The sequence below is a fragment of the Dasypus novemcinctus genome, chromosome 10 (genome assembly GCF_030445035.2).
Source record: "Dasypus novemcinctus isolate mDasNov1 chromosome 10, mDasNov1.1.hap2, whole genome shotgun sequence".
NCBI classification, from domain to species: Eukaryota; Metazoa; Chordata; class Mammalia; order Cingulata; family Dasypodidae; genus Dasypus; species Dasypus novemcinctus.
In genome coordinates, this window is record NC_080682.1 from 94,278,802 (window position 1) to 94,294,930 (window position 16,129).

General features: G+C 36.7%; 1 protein-coding gene across 1 annotated transcript; it reads left to right on the top strand.

Moving 5' to 3' along the window:
- The first annotated feature begins 5,400 nt into the window (after positions 1-5,400).
- On the top strand, positions 5,401-6,336 carry LOC101439432 (olfactory receptor 51B4). Its single transcript, XM_004477622.2, has one exon. The coding sequence runs from the start codon at positions 5,401-5,403 to the stop codon at positions 6,334-6,336; it is 936 nt and encodes a 311-aa protein (XP_004477679.2).
- The last annotated feature ends 9,793 nt before the right edge of the window (positions 6,337-16,129 follow it).

Sequence of the window (16,129 nt, forward strand, 5' to 3'; positions counted from 1 at the left end):
TCTACACATGCCTCTTCTGTCACTTTTACTAAATCTGTGGTTGGGCCTGGGGTTGGTATATGCTCAGGAGACTTGAATCTCTGGACTGTCCATGTGCCAACTGGGCCCTGAGCTTCAGCAGAGTTGCAACACCTACTCTCTGGTTCTTTGGACTTACCCAGGTAAGCTAACAGGGAGGTCAGTTCCCCCACCACACCAGGGAACTGAGAAAGTGTACAACTGTAAGCAGGAGAATTCCATCCATCAGCCATGTGGGATCTAAGCTCTCTCTCGATTTAGAGGTGGAGTGGACATTGCCATCCTAGGGTCCTCAAGATGAAGGAATAAAACATGGATCAGTGTAGACTTACTGGTATTCTACTATAGATTTATCATGACTCTAGAAATGGAAGAAACTGTATCATTGATGTAGAGACAGTGACCATGGGAGTAGCTGAGGGCAGGGTAGGGAAGAAGAGGTGTGATATGGGGGCATTTTTGGAAATTGGAGTTTTCCTGAATGATATTGTAGAGAGAGATACAGGACATTATATGACCTTCCATAGTCCACTGAAAAGACTGGGAGAGAGTGTAAACTATAGTACATGCTGTACAGTGTTCCAAAATGTATTCATCAAATGCAATGAATATGCCACATTGATGAAAGAGTTTAATGATGTGGGAGGAATGGGGGGTCTGGGGAGCAGGAGTATATGGGAACCTCTTATATTTTTTAATATAACATTTTGTGGGATCAATGTATCTTTAAAAAAATTTTTTAAAAAATACTACATGAACTGAGTATAAAGAATGATAAAATCATGCTGCTAGACTAAAAAGAGGATTAATCTACCATTGGCCAACTAGCCAAGGATGCTTAGTAGTCTCTAAAGTCTTCCTGAAATCTAAGTACTAGCAAAAGCATTGCTAGAAGTTCCTCTATATTACCTTCATTTGCTTGACATTTTGTGAAACATATTGTAGGTTTTCCATAACTGTATTTGTCAAAAAAAAAAAGTTTTAAAATGAGTGATATAGTAACAGTAGATTTTTCATAAGAAATTTTCTTAAATAAATAATTCCATCTCTGCAAAAAAAAAAAAAAAGCATATAGCTAACATTGTACTCTATGGTGGAAAAATGAAATCTTTCGCCTAAGATCAGGAATAAGAAAAAGATGCCTTCTTTCATCACTGCTATTCAATGTTGTTCTGGAGGGAGAAATAGGGAGTTATTGTTTAATGGATATGATATGAGCCTGTTTGAGATGATGAAAGTAGATTATGGAAACAGTCTTACACAATGTTGTCAATGTACTTAATGTTATATATAATTCATTTTAAAATGTTTAAAATTATTTTTAGATTGCATCGATTTTATCAAAATGAGAAAATAATATTACTTTTAGAAGGGTAGTCAAGAAAAGGAAAAGAAAGATTGCTGAATAAAAGAATAGATTATTTCATAGGATTGTGAGTTACTAATCAATGAAACAATAAAGTCTTATGAACAAGCATCAGGGTGAATTTAATTAGGTGGTGGCTCATAGGTTTGATATACAATTGGAATTGGAAGACAACTTCAAGATCCTCATCCCTAAAAATACTATAAGCTGTGTGAATATCTATAATACAGGAACTACTGGAAAAAGGATGTAAAATAGTTTCCCAAATTTAGAAAGAAAAAGTGACTGTTTTTCTCATTCTATAACCCATGGAACACTTGGAAGTTTTGCAGGTAGGACATGCCTCTTCAGTTGTTACAGACACTATTTATCTCCAGATACTCTCTACATAGTGAAAGGAAAAGGACCATAGAGACCAACTTCAGTGGCCCAGACCTTTCCCATTTGGCAAAGGAAAAGTAGGTGAATTGGTATTCCCAAACAGCCTGAATGGAAAATGGTTCTATTGGGAGTTTTTTTTTTTCTTTGTTTGTTTTTGTTTTTAACACATATATCTTTACTCAGGCTTCTAAAAGGGTACTAAAGATATAATAGCAAAGAAATACTCAGATCATGCTCAAGAGACATAAGAAGCAAGCTGTATTGTAGGTAAGAAAGGCAAGGAATTCAAATGCAGCAAAAAATTTTAAAAATTCATTTTTAAAGCTCTAGATTATAGAAGAAAATATATCAGAAATATAGAGGATCCTCTTATACTCCAAACCCCTCTAATTTCCCCCCAATAACAATATCCTACGTAAGTGTGGTACATATGTCACAACTGATGTTTTAAGAGCAAAACTTCTGTCTAGATTATTCATTCAGTTATTGAGTAAAGTCTCAGAAAGCAGGCTCTGTTTTGTTTTAATAAAATAAATAATTCAGATAAGGGAAATGCCATGTGAAAAGGCAAACTTGAGCAGATCCACCATTTAAATTAAATGCAGGCTGGTTGAAAAAATGAGCTTTGGCTTTGTATCAGATAAACCTTGGTTTGAATTCCTGTATGCTAGAAATTAACTGTGTGAACTAGGGTAAATGACTTAGTCTTGCTAAGACTCAACTTCCTCATCTGAGGTATGTAAATAGTATCCTGTACATTTTCTTAAATCCCTATCTTGATTTTCTCACTTATTCACTCTTCACTACACAACAACTCGACAGCTACTCCCCCAAACTTATTGAAATTATCAACATCAATTAATTGCCAAAAACAATAGATATTTTCCATTTTTATCTTAACCATTTTATGACATTTTCACTATAAAACTACAGTACTACTTATCTCTATAATCTTTTTGTTCCACTTGCTTTTGTAATTAAACATTCCTTTTGCCATTCTCCTATATGTCTCTCAATTATTTTTCAAGTCTTCTGAGATCTTCTTTTTCTCCATATTGAAATGAGTATTTTTCTTTTCCCTGTGTTCCCTTCTCTCTACATACACTCCCCCACCTTAACTCATACCTAAAGTATATTTAAACAATCACTTAAAGCAAAGATTTTTCAGATCACTAGGTCTAGCCCATAATTTCCCACGATTAATTTCCTTTTTCATTATTACTGATTTCTTCTAAGGGAGCACTGTTTCTTGGATAATAGGTGAGGATGACGGAAATGGAATCTAGAGACATTGAGTATATAGATTGCTTCCAGATTATCAATAATTAATGGAAATTTATTCCCATTTTCTCAACTTGATCATAATATGTTCTATTTTCTTCTCTTTAAACTTCTTTTATCATTTGATCTGGAATAGTTTTCTAGCTTCTAGTAAGCATGGCAGGTTGCAGGAACTCTGAATGATATTATCTGTGTGATTCTCAGATACTGTGAGAACAGTCAGCTGCTTATGGAGAATCAGCCCAAAGAAAATCCTCAGGATGGAGTGAAGGCATATAGTGAGTTTTGGTCATTTCTGCATTCCATAGGGTGCCTCTAAACTTGCCTGATGGTGATGAGAAATTCCACCAGTTATCCCTGTCACTGATGTCATATAATGCATATTAAGAAACTTCCCTACTTTGAGCAGACACTCCCCTGGCATATCTGGGGTGAACATATTTTGGAATCACCAAATTCGCCACAACTAAATGCCAGAGAGGCATTTTCTATAGAAAATGAACACACATTCTTCTAACATGGGTCAGTCAAAATTTTGATATATTAATAAAATGTAATAAGCATTTCTCAAAGGGATTGTCACAGTTTCTGTACAGAAACTTTGCTGAGCCCAAAATCCAACCCATGGTTCAGGCATTTACAACATCATGTAGTTTAAGCATGTTCAGTTCTTCTTTTACTTCCTCTCTCTATGCTACTCTCTGACTAAAAATAGGTCAAAATAGATGGCTATCCATTTGTATCTCTGCTTTCCTTGTATCTTATTAGTAAAGAAATGTTACACTGTTTAGGATATAGTACCAGTAAGAACTATGTTTTATGATGATATATATACGTATCACTCCTGTGTATAGATGGATGTATGTTGCTGAACTGAGCAACATCTAGGTCATAGTTTATTGGAACAAGTCACTTGGAAATTTTATCAGTACCTATATAAAAAATGTGCCTGTTACTGCAGTGCCAAGACTCACATTTTGCCATAGTCAATGGCTGTTGTAATGGTAGCCATTTACATTCATCCTCTCTCTGCTCATCTCCCCCACCCCCCACCAACAACTGCTTATTATTGGAGGTGTTATCATGTGCCACAATTCTCAAAATATTATTTATTGCTGCTCTCACTAATCCTTATGAAATGAAAGTAGAGCAGTTTGTCAGCACATTGTTCTTCCTGAAGTTCCCTTCAGAGAATTTAGCAGTAATGTTTACAACAGAAAGTAATGTTTAAAAAGATATTGGGCACATATACATTTAATTGAGTTTGAAAGAAACTAATATTTCCATTATGGTTCTCTTTAATTGTTAACGTGATCAATCTGCTACCACATCTCTTGGATATTTGCAAACAAAACTAACCTGATTTTATAGCAATGTAATTACAAATAAGCCATATTACAAAATCCTTTTTATAATCTCATTCTTAATTTTTCTGGGCATGGCCTTTCTGGATTCATAAAGCTTGCAGATATATAGGCTTGTCTGTATAAGCAATGTACTCCTGTCTTTTTCTCTATGAATTCATATCTATTCCCTGAATCTGACTCTAAAGTTTTAATCACCAGTTTTGATATTTTTTCTGGCATTTAGAAACGTCCTTTTTTTTTTTTTTTTAAATTTTAAGACTCTATATAAGTATTAGGATTCTGTGAAGGTCTTCTTTCCAGGAATCTGTGTTCCTTAGGAAGTTTTGTCTAATACATCTCTTTTTAAGTTTTAAAGTATGTCTTTGGTGTTGCAGGGTTCTGATCTTTTTCAGCACTGAAAATTTCTGGAGTCCAAAGTCCACTGGGTAATCACATATTACAAAACTAGCTTCCTGCTCTCACCACTTGTAAAGATTGTCCTAGCCAGTCATAGGAGTTCCTTCATGACCCACAGTCCATGTGAAATAGCAATATTGATAAAGTTATTACTTAAACATCACCTTGTGATGGACTTAGTTGTATGGATAAAGCATTTCCCCTTTTTTGCTGTGATATATGAAATGTAATACTAGGAGGGATAAAGAAATAAAAGGAATGAGTCAAAGGATTGATAGTTGGGATGAGGATTGAAGGTTAGAAACCCTGAAGTAAGATGTTTGATTGAAAGAATGAAAATTGTATGCTGAACCATAAATTGTGATTATTATCATGATTATTATTATTGTTGTTATTTTTTGTTCTAGGCAAAGGCCTTGTGAATATAGGACTATAACTAGTTATAACTGAAACAAACCATCAAGATTTTTTTTAAGTTTTGAAGTAAAAAATGGTCCTGCAATGTGCTATAAGAAGTTGAGAGAAAGAAAGAATACTGTGTTTTTAGAGGTCATAACCTCTGGAAAAGCTCTCCCACCTGCAAAACTTCCCATGTGGTCCAACAACAGTGCTGCTCCCTTCTTGCTGACCGGCTTTCTGGGCTCAGAGGCAGCTCACCACTGGATAGGTATTGCCTTTTTCATCATCTACCTCTCCATCCTTTTTGGCAATGGCACACTTCTTTTCCTCATTAGGAATGACCACAGCCTTCACGAACCCATGTACTACTTCCTGGCTATGCTGGCAGGCACAGACCTTGGGATGACATTAACCACGATGCCCACAGTCCTGGGTGTCCTATTGCTGGGCCAGAGAGAGATTGCCCACAGTACCTGCTTCACTCAGTCCTACTTCATTCACACACTGGCCATTGTAGAATCAGGTATTTTGCTGGCCATGGCTTACGACCGTTTTATTGCTATCCGCTCCCCACTGAGGTACAACACCATCCTTACCAATTCCCGGGTGGTGAAGCTAGGACTGGTAGTACTGATGAGGGGCTTTGTGTCCATTGTGCCCCCAATTCTGCCACTTTATTGGTTCCAATACTGCCATTCCCATGTTCTTTCCCATGCCTTTTGCCTCCACCAAGATGTCATGAAACTCGCCTGTGCTGATATCACATTTAATAGCTTGTACCCAGTAATTCTGGTTGCTTTGACTTTCTTCTTAGATGCGCTGATTATCCTCTTTTCTTACATTCTAATTCTTAATACAGTTATGGGCATTGCCTCTGGAGAGGAGCGAGCTAAGGCTCTCAACACCTGTGTCTCGCATATTAGCTGTGTCCTAGTCTTTTACATCACAGTGATTGGCCTGAGTTTCATCCATCGCTTTGGGAAACATGTACCACATGTGGTCCACATTACCATGAGTTATGTCTACTTTCTTTTTCCTCCATTCATGAATCCTATTATATACAGCATCAAGACCAAGCAGATTCAGAGGAGCATCATTCACTTATTTCCTCTAAACTGTAGGTCTTGAATCTTTATTTCAGAGTCTTGAGTTCCTCAGGACTTCCAGGACTTTTCCCTTATTGGAAGAGGACCCAAGTTTTATACTCAGTCTTTTTTCCTAAGAATTAGATGATCTTTTTAAATTATGACACAAAGATAGAACCTGACTTGAACAGGAAAATCTATATCTATATATCTATCCATATATGTGATGGGAACACCAATGATCTTGGAGAAAAGTGATACAGGAAAAAGGAGGAATAGGCCAATCTTGATCCTGGATCCAAAAGAAGAATAAGGAGCATTTCAAGACATGTGATCAGTGGTCTAAGACAGCTTAGTTCAAACACTGACTATATAGACGCAAAGATGTGAGTTGCATATATATTTTTTGTGTGATAGAAAGGCAATTAGAATTATATATTATAGCCTTTTCATCCCTATATTTTGAGTCAAATTACATTGGACATAATGTTGCTGCATCAATAAATGAACTTATGTGAGGAAAAAGTACTAAATATATAGAATTCTAAGAAGCTTACTCCTGAAACTTCTGTTTCTCCTAGCGTATCAGTGTATCTTAGTGTGATGGTTAGACTATTGCGTCAACTCAGTCAGGTAATTGTGCCCAGTTATTTGGTCAAGCAAGCACTGGACTAACTGTAATACAAGGGCATTTATGGACTTTAGCCATCATTGACTTTATTGCAGTGGTAAATCATAGATAGCTGGTTATAATTACATCAGTCAGGGAGATTTCCATCAACAATGAGTGATGCTTAACTCAATCAGTTGAATCCCTTAAAAGGGGAAGTGATTCCAGCATTAACAGAGAATTTTCCAGTTCATCTTTGGACAGCCAACATCTCTCAGAACTCGTGAAGAATCTTCACTGGACATTCATCTGAGCTCCTGCTTGCAGCCTTTCTGTGGAACCTGGACTTGTGCATCCCCATGGCTGCATGAGAGACTGATAAATTTCTTACTATTGACAGATATCCCTTGTTGATTCTCTTTCCCTCGAGAACCCTCACTAATACACTTAGTATTAAGGGTAAAATGACATTAATTAAAATCCTTAAAACATCTTAATATTTTCCTATCAGTAAGTTGAGCTTGCAGGCCAGTTCCCTTGTTACCACTTTTCTTCCTCCATTGGCCCATAAACCCTGACATTAATTTTTCTTCTTTCTAACTTCCTACTTTAGCTCCTAATATTTTTCTTCTGAAAAAATTAACTACAGGTTTGTACATTATCTCCCCCTCTCCATTTCTCCTTTGTTTCTCTCTTACATAAAATAATTCAGAACTTTTTAATTTCATTCAGTTTTTCTGCTAATCAATGCAGAAAACTTACAAAATTAATATTATGGGTTTAAGCATTCTGTACTGATAGAATAGTTTCTTCTGTCAGCCTTCTTCATAAATGCTTCTAAATCTTTATCTGTTCATTTTAATTGAACAATAGTCTGTTATCTATTGCTAATGTCGTAAGTAATGACATTCAATTCCTCATCTATTGCTAGTTCTATGCTATGTATTTTGAGCTAGACTCTTGGCAAGTGGCCTAGTAAGTGGTGTTCATTTCTCCTTGAAGACTGCGATTTCTTCCTGTTTCTAAGTTGGTTCTTCTAGTTATACCTACTCTTAACATACTATTTTCTTTTTGCAACCTTATGTATAGAGCCCAGGAAATATTCAGTCAATTCTAGAGTCTTTCTGTATCTTCCAAAAAAAATCTCCCAAATGGATGACATATCCAGTCAATTGAAACACTAAAAATACCCTGGTAGTTACATGAAGAAACACCTGTTATTCTCACTAGACAAAGCGAATAGAAATTGCCTCCTCTTTCATCATCCTCACTGTAAAGGCACTATACATTGGGATACAACTCCAAGGTGAAAAAAAGAATACCGCTTGTAAGATTTCCTGTGTTATTTAGAAATCTTTACAAGTAACAAATTTGCATGCAAGTGAAATTGACTTTGGCTTTCTTAAACTAATAAAGGACATTTATTTGAAGAGCATTGGGAAGAAAAACAGAAAAATATTGGAAGAACAATTCAGAATTATTTGCAGACTCATTCTTACAAAATGTTTAGGGAGGAAGGACCTTCCCATGGATTAAAGTGTGGATGCATATCAACTCTCTTTTAGCAGAAACAAGGTATGCATCTGCCATGAACTCTGCTGTGGAGGACACTTACTGTCACAACTTCCATAAGAGGACCCTCACATTCTTTACCTTCCTTATCATTTTTCTTTTATTTTTTTATTTTTTTAACTTTATTTTTAAAGTAGTTGTAGGTTATATAAAATTCACATTGAAAACATAGGGGATCCCAATATACCCACTCCTTCCCCCCCTCACATTTTCCCCTATTTATAACATCTTACATTAATGTGGTGCACTTGTTATAATTGATGAACAAATACTGAAGTTTTGCTACTAACCATGGTCAATAGTTTACATTGTGGTTTATCCTTTGCACCATGCAATTTTATAGGTTTTGACAAAATGTATAATGGCCTGTATCTGTCATTGCAATATCATGCAGAACAATTCCAATGTCCCCAAAATGTCCCATGTTATACCTTTCTTCCCTCTCCCTTCCTTCAGAACTGCTGGTAACCATTATCTTTATATCAATGTTACAAATCTTCCAGTACTACAATAATAATGTCTACTTTGGTCCATGGTTACATTATCCTTTATGTATTTTCATTCCTAATCGTGAGGATTTGGGGATGGTGATGACCACTGTGCTTCAGATTGAGAGGAGGCTTAGATCCCATGGGACAGATAGAAGGAGCTGTTTAGCTTGCAGTTGTAGATACTCTTTGATCTTGGAATGGGGGTTGTCCATCATCATCATTTTGTTAGTTGTCTTGGATGAGTATGGTGAACTAGAGAGTAGGTGTTGCCTGTAACACTGCTGAGATTCAGGGCTCAACTGGCATATGAACAGACCAAAGATTTTAGTCTCTGGGACATATATTTAATGGGTATAATGTTAATTATAGGTTCAATTAAAAAGGGTAGAAGAATCTGTCTTGTGTAAGGAAATTATAAGTGAGCTCTGTCTATATCTCTTTCAAACCAAGTTATGGAATTCAATCTACTTTTTATCATTTTTGAAACAAGTTAAAGAATCCAGTTTCAGAGTCTGGTTTATTTTAGGCTCACTGACTGGCTAAAACCCTATCCTAGTGGAACGTATGGTGAGCAAGGATCTTATTCTTTTAGCTTCAGTGGTAGGAGAGGAGGCTCTGTCACTTATGAAAAGTAAATGCTAAATAATGAGGCATTCCTTCAAATTAGGAGGGATATTTGAATGCAGGCAGTTTGAAACTAATATATGTCTACTTAAATAATTCACTTATTGCATAACTGGCTGGTGATAGTTCTTGGAAAGTTGAATCCACAGATTCCATTCATTATCAACTCAGTTGTCTTTTCCATTTATTTATTTTTCTAAAGTGGGCATATCAAAGGTATTACATTTAGGGACATAGGTTTCTAATTACCTTTTTCATTTGGTCTGAAATGGACATCATTCCACAATGTGAACTGTATATAAGGAAACCCCATCCCTACTCATTAAGTGGGAGTAAAATAACAACAGTAACAACAAAAACAAGTTTGGACAAATTCGGTGGTAACAAATTTTTAAGGCACATAATGGGTTGCTTGAAAACTGGCAAATACAACATATTACCTCATTTCTGAAGAAATCTTTAGGAGGAGTTTAAAAACTATTATCTTGATAGCTACAGAAAGATAACCTACAAAAATAAATAAATAAAGGTGTGGTGCAAATTTATAGAAATGTGCAGAAAAATAAAATTAGATACAATACAGAACTCACACATTCTGTGAAAACCAACAGGTATCTATATATAAATAAATAAATTTGAGGAATCAAGTAGAGAACCCAGATTTTCTCATGTTACCAAGGGCTGCCAAAATGTGATTTTACAATCTCTTGAGCTTTAAAAATCCAGTATCAATTGTGAAAAATTAATGGAAAAGAAACAAGCAATATGATGAATATGCTGTGAAAATTACTGATTTTATTAAATAAATGTACATTTACAGATTTTAAATCAGCATTCATGGCTGTACTGCTTATATAGTAAGTAATATATAACATATATAACATTTGCTGTACAATTAAATAAAACAATGTCTCTCAAACAAGTTCAGCTCCAGACAAGTCTAGTCCACTGACCCCTGATCCCTACCAATAGTCTACCAAACTGGGATTCTCCTATACAGAATGTCTTGAGTCAATACTGACCCCAAAGGAGAAATCATGTCTATGTTATCCTCTTGAAGGGCTATCAAGCCACAACAGTTCATTCTTCATCACATCATGAGTTCAACTGGGGTAGTAATTATGTTTCCGCATTAGCTTAAGGTCTTCCTGGGAATGACACCCTGCCAGTCCATAAACTGCCAAAGCTATTAATGTAGTCCTTTAAAGGAAAAAAAGTTACTCATAAAATAGTTTGCCCAGGTCTGATTTATTTGATTCACAACAGACTTCGGTTTCTCAGTCATAGCAAAACTGCACCATGTTTAACCAGGTGTAATTCCAAGAGCTTTACATGAGCTCATTTATTTCATTTCATACCTACTCAGCAGTTCTTGAGAAGGAACCAAAAATGTGTCATAAAGTTTTCAAACATCCTGTTTATGGACATTATACTTGACACTTATTTAATGACTTAAATTTAGTAACACAGATTTTGCAATCTTTTCTTTCTAGCTTGAAATCTGAAAATATCTTTTTGGGCTAACATTTCCAAACATTTTACTAAATCCCTAAAAACCTCCTTTCTCTGGATCCTGTCCCTTTACTCTTCCTTTTTGCATGGTTTGAGAGTATGGGTGTGTATATGTGTATGGAGAGGAGAGGAGTTTTTCTCTAGAAATATTACTAATTATATTGATTAAACCACTTTCCAGCCATGTGATGTACAGTCATATTCTCTTGTCAAATAAAGGTACTGGGCTTGAGTCTCTCTCTTTCTAAATTAGTCTACAGTAAAATTGACTTCTTGAGGATACAGAACTGTTCCATCATCCCCACTGTTGGAAACTGAGGCATAGTGGTCTGGCAAAGGGAGACATGCTGTTTCCATGGCTACGCTTTTAACATAGGAATGCAGCAATTAAGCCTTTGGGGTCAACAGAACAAAGCTGTCTGGGACAGGGAGAAATATGAGCAAACACACTTTGCAGTTTGAAAGGAATACTAAATCTTTGTACTCTGAGATAAGTTCTTTAATTTACAAGTATTGTTAATGTGTAGTTACACTGTTTGTTATCTCGATAGCCTGAGTATATATAATGCCACATGTAGGAAATAAAGTTGTCTGAGGAATCTCTACTCGCAGACCCCCTGATCCCAGCTCTCTCTTTCTTTCTTTCTTTCTTTTTCTTTGTTTCACACTCTCTCCCTTTCTTTCATTCCTGATACCCTTTGGGCCCAAATCTCCAACACCCCCCAAAACTCCCTCATACTGGTTTTTTTGTCTTTATTTTTTTAATATTACATTAAAAAAATATGAGGTCCCCCACACCCCTCACCCCACTCCTCCCCCCATAACAACAATCTCCTCCATCATCATGAGACATTCATTGCATTTGGTGAATACATCTCTGAGCACCAAAGCACCTCATGGTCAATGGTCCACATCATAGCTCACACTCTCCCAATTCCACCCAGTGGGCCATGGGAAGACATACGATGTCTGGTAACGATCCCTGCAGCACCTCCCAGGACTCCACATCCCGAAACACCCCCACATCTCATCTCTTCCTCCCACTCCCTACCCCCAGTAGCCACCATGGCCACTTTCTCCACACCAATGCCACATTTTCTTTGATTACTAATCACAATAGTTCATGAATAGAATATCAGTAAGTCCACTCTAATCCATACTCTATTCCTCCATCCTGTGCACCTTAGAATGGTTGTGTCCACTCCACATCTATAGCAAGAGGGGACTTAGATTCCACATGGATGCTGGATGCAATTCTCCTGCTTTCAGTTGTAGGCACTCTTGGCTCCCTGGTGTGGTGGTTGACCTTCTTCAGCTCCATGTTAGATGAGTGGGGTAAGTCCAATAAACCAGAGTGTAGGAGTTGCAAGTCTGTTGAGGCTCAGGGCCTGGCTATCACATGGTCAGTCCAGAGATTCAGGTCCCCTGGGTATACATTAAACCCCAGCACCAACTTCAGTTCCAGTAAAAGTAAAAGGAGAGACTTGTGGACAAAGATCACATCCAGCTCCATTGCACAGAAACACAAACTCCAAAGTAGGTCCAACTGAGATGGCACTGAACTCCATCTGCCATGACCACAGAACACCTCCACTGCACTCTCTAACACTTGGCAATCACTACTCTGTTTTCTATAATTATAGTTTTGTCTTTTCAAGATTTTCATATAAATCAATCATACAGTTGCAACTTTTTGAGATTAGTGTCTTTCACTCAGCTTGATGACTTTGAGTTTCCTCCAAGTTGTGTCCATAAACCATTCACTCTTCTTTAATGTTCAGGTAGTAGTCTATACTATGGATATAACACAGTTGGTCTTTTTTATTTATTTTTAAAATAAAACAGGATATTCAGTAATTGTTTTTCTGATAATTCCCAAGTTTGAAATGGGCAAGTGTTAGCCTCTACTTATTCCCACTTCGAATACTTTTTCCTATGCCTACTCCTGTGACATTTCTCTCAGCCAGCACTGTTCCATCCCCAATATTTGAAATGTCAGCTTCTCCTATCTTTCTAGCTCTCATATCCATACACCTTATAAAAACCAATCATGCTTTGGCTTCTATAACTTACATTTATCATAGTTTCCCTTTATTTTCTTCTCATCTTTTCCCTCACAAAACACCTTTCCCCTCCATTCCCTTTATCTGGCTTCTACTGATTCCCCTTGCTTTCTTCACCAGCTCTGACTTGTCTGATAGCCCATCTAAGCTGCATGGCATCATTATCATATGTTACAACTGTTAGATGGCTGAATTCAAAGACATTTCTGACAGGGACCAAGGAACAAACTATTAAAATGAATTGTAAAAGGGAGAAGCACAGGTATTAGCTTTAAGATTAAGATTCAACTTCAAAACTACAGAAAGGAGTATAGATCTTTCTTTAGGGAAGCTTGTAAAGTTTAGATGCTGTGGAACTTAGATCCCCACAGGAGTCCAGGGAATAATTATAGTAATAGGATGAGATCAAATATTTATTCAGCCCTTTCTATTGCAAACTAATGCCTTGAGGACATCACATTTTTATCTAAATAATACTGAAAAATGTTTTGAGTTAATTTTTATTATAATTCCTATTACGCAGTTGAAGAAACTGAGACTTTAAGAAGGATTCAGGTTTCTTTGAATAAATAATTTCAGCAAATTCACAAGTTTGGAATATTAGCTGATTTAACTATAGAAAGAGATTATCTGGTGCAATGAGAGGAGAATTTCCTCTCCTTCCTGTGCTGGTTAGATCAAATCAGAATATTCAGTTCATCTATACCCATCTATAACATTTTAAATAGGACCCTGCCTATCAACTGAAAACTTGGGAATGGTGGAATCTCAAGGAATCAATAAATACATAGAAGTGGATGACCCTAAAGGAAAGAGAATGGAGGTTGGCAAGGTCCTCTTGTGAAATTATTTATGGGATCCACTTTGTACCTCTCTGCATGAATGGGCTATGTTTATGAATAATGTGTACATGTAAAAGTGTATCTGTATGCTCATGTATGTTTTTGTGTGCCTAGCAGTGCCAATTAGTTTGAGTATGTAGATGTCTATGCCTCTATAATGCACCTATGTCTCTCTATTTACCTCTCTGCATCTCCATGATAAGTGTCAATCATAGCAACTATTTAATAACTGTGTGAGGGACCATTTAATATTTATCCATTCATCAAATTAATTAAATGCTAGTCTGTACCAGGCCCTAAAATAGGTACTGGAAAAGCAAAGATGAATAAAATACAATATCTCATTTCAAGGAATATATTTTCTTGTTAGGGAAAAACACATGCAAACAAATGATTTATATTGAAATATACTATAAAAATACAACCCATCTTTCAGAAGCATTTGGGATCATAAAAGGATGATCAGCTTGCATTGCGTAGGGCAATCAAAGAAAAGATAATTAATAGGAAAGTGACTGTGAAGGAGAAAATGCATCAGACATATCCTTTCCAAATATCCCAATCATGACATGATGGAACGGATGAATGCAACTAATAAAAATTTTAAAGCTTCATCCTGGTGAGTCCTGAAAATGTCCCCATATTATACTTGATTTCCCTCTCCCTGCCTTCAGAACCTCCAGGTAGCCTTTGTTTATATATAAGCCTGATAAAATCATATTGTTTTCCAAGGTCTATCCCAAATGAATAAGATTTTTACTCTTTCAAATTTCCATTAAACTTTGTTTCTATAGAAGAAAATTTATTGTTTTATAAAATAGATGTACTCCAAAAGATTTTTTCATAAGAATACTTACACATGAAACTGGTATCAATCTTCCTTAATGGTTGAAGGCTAAATAATTTTACTATATCTGGGGAGAAGAGAGGTTTGCCCAACATCCACTTCTAAGACAATCCATTGAGCAGCACATCTCCATTGGTATTGTTTCCTCACAAACCCTTTTGGTTCTGGGTCAGAGCTCTACTTGACTTACTGTTGCTTTCCACATGAATATAGAAAGAATGATTTAGACCCACAGGTTCTATGGTCATGGCAGATGGGGTTCACTGCCATGTAAGCTGGCCCTTCTTTGGAGCTGGTGTTTCTGTGTGATGGAACTGGACTCAGATGGGATCTCTTTTCACAAGACTTTCATGCTACTTTACTGGAATTGTAGTTGGTGCTGGGGTTTAAGATATATCTAGGGGATTTGAATCTCTGGACTGACAATATGATAGCCAGACTCAGAGCCTCAACAGACTTCAACTCCTACACTCTGATTTATTGGACTTACCCCACTCAGCTAACATGGAGTTGAAGAATGTCAACCACCACACCATGGAACCTAGAGTGCCTACAACTGAAAGCAGGAGGATTGCATCCAGTATCCATGTGGAATCTAAGCCCCCTCTTGACATAGATGTGTAATGGACACAACTAATCCAAGGTCCACAGAGAAAATGTGGCATTGGTGTGGGAAAAGTGGCCATGGTGGCTGCTGAGTGTGGGGAATGGGAGGAGGAGATGAGATGTGGAGGCATTTTCGGGACTTGGAGTTGTCCTGGGTGGTGCTTCACGGACAATTATGGGACATTGTAGATCCCGCCAGGGCCCACTGGATGGAACGTGGGAGAGTATGGGCTATGATGTGGACCATTGACCATGAGGTGCAGCGATTCCCAGAGATGTACTTACCAGATGCAATGGATGTGTCATGATGATGGGAGACAGTGTTGCTGTGGGAGTGGGGGGTGGGGGCGGTGGGGTTGAATGGGACCTCATATTTTTTGAATGTAATATTTTTAAAAAATGAATAAAAAAATAAAAATAAAAAAATAAAAATAATAGATACTGCTTTTCCCATACTTCCCTGTAGTGGAAATACATCCTTCCCTTTCCTTTTTTAGAGAAAGACCCATGTTTCACCCTTGACAATATAGTCTTACTCTTTGATTCCACCTACACATTCAGGTGTTTTATATTTTCTTGCTCCAACATCCATACCATCAACACACACAGCAGGTAATACACATGCAAAGGTAATATTGAACACACGAAGGTGATGATGATGAAGATAAT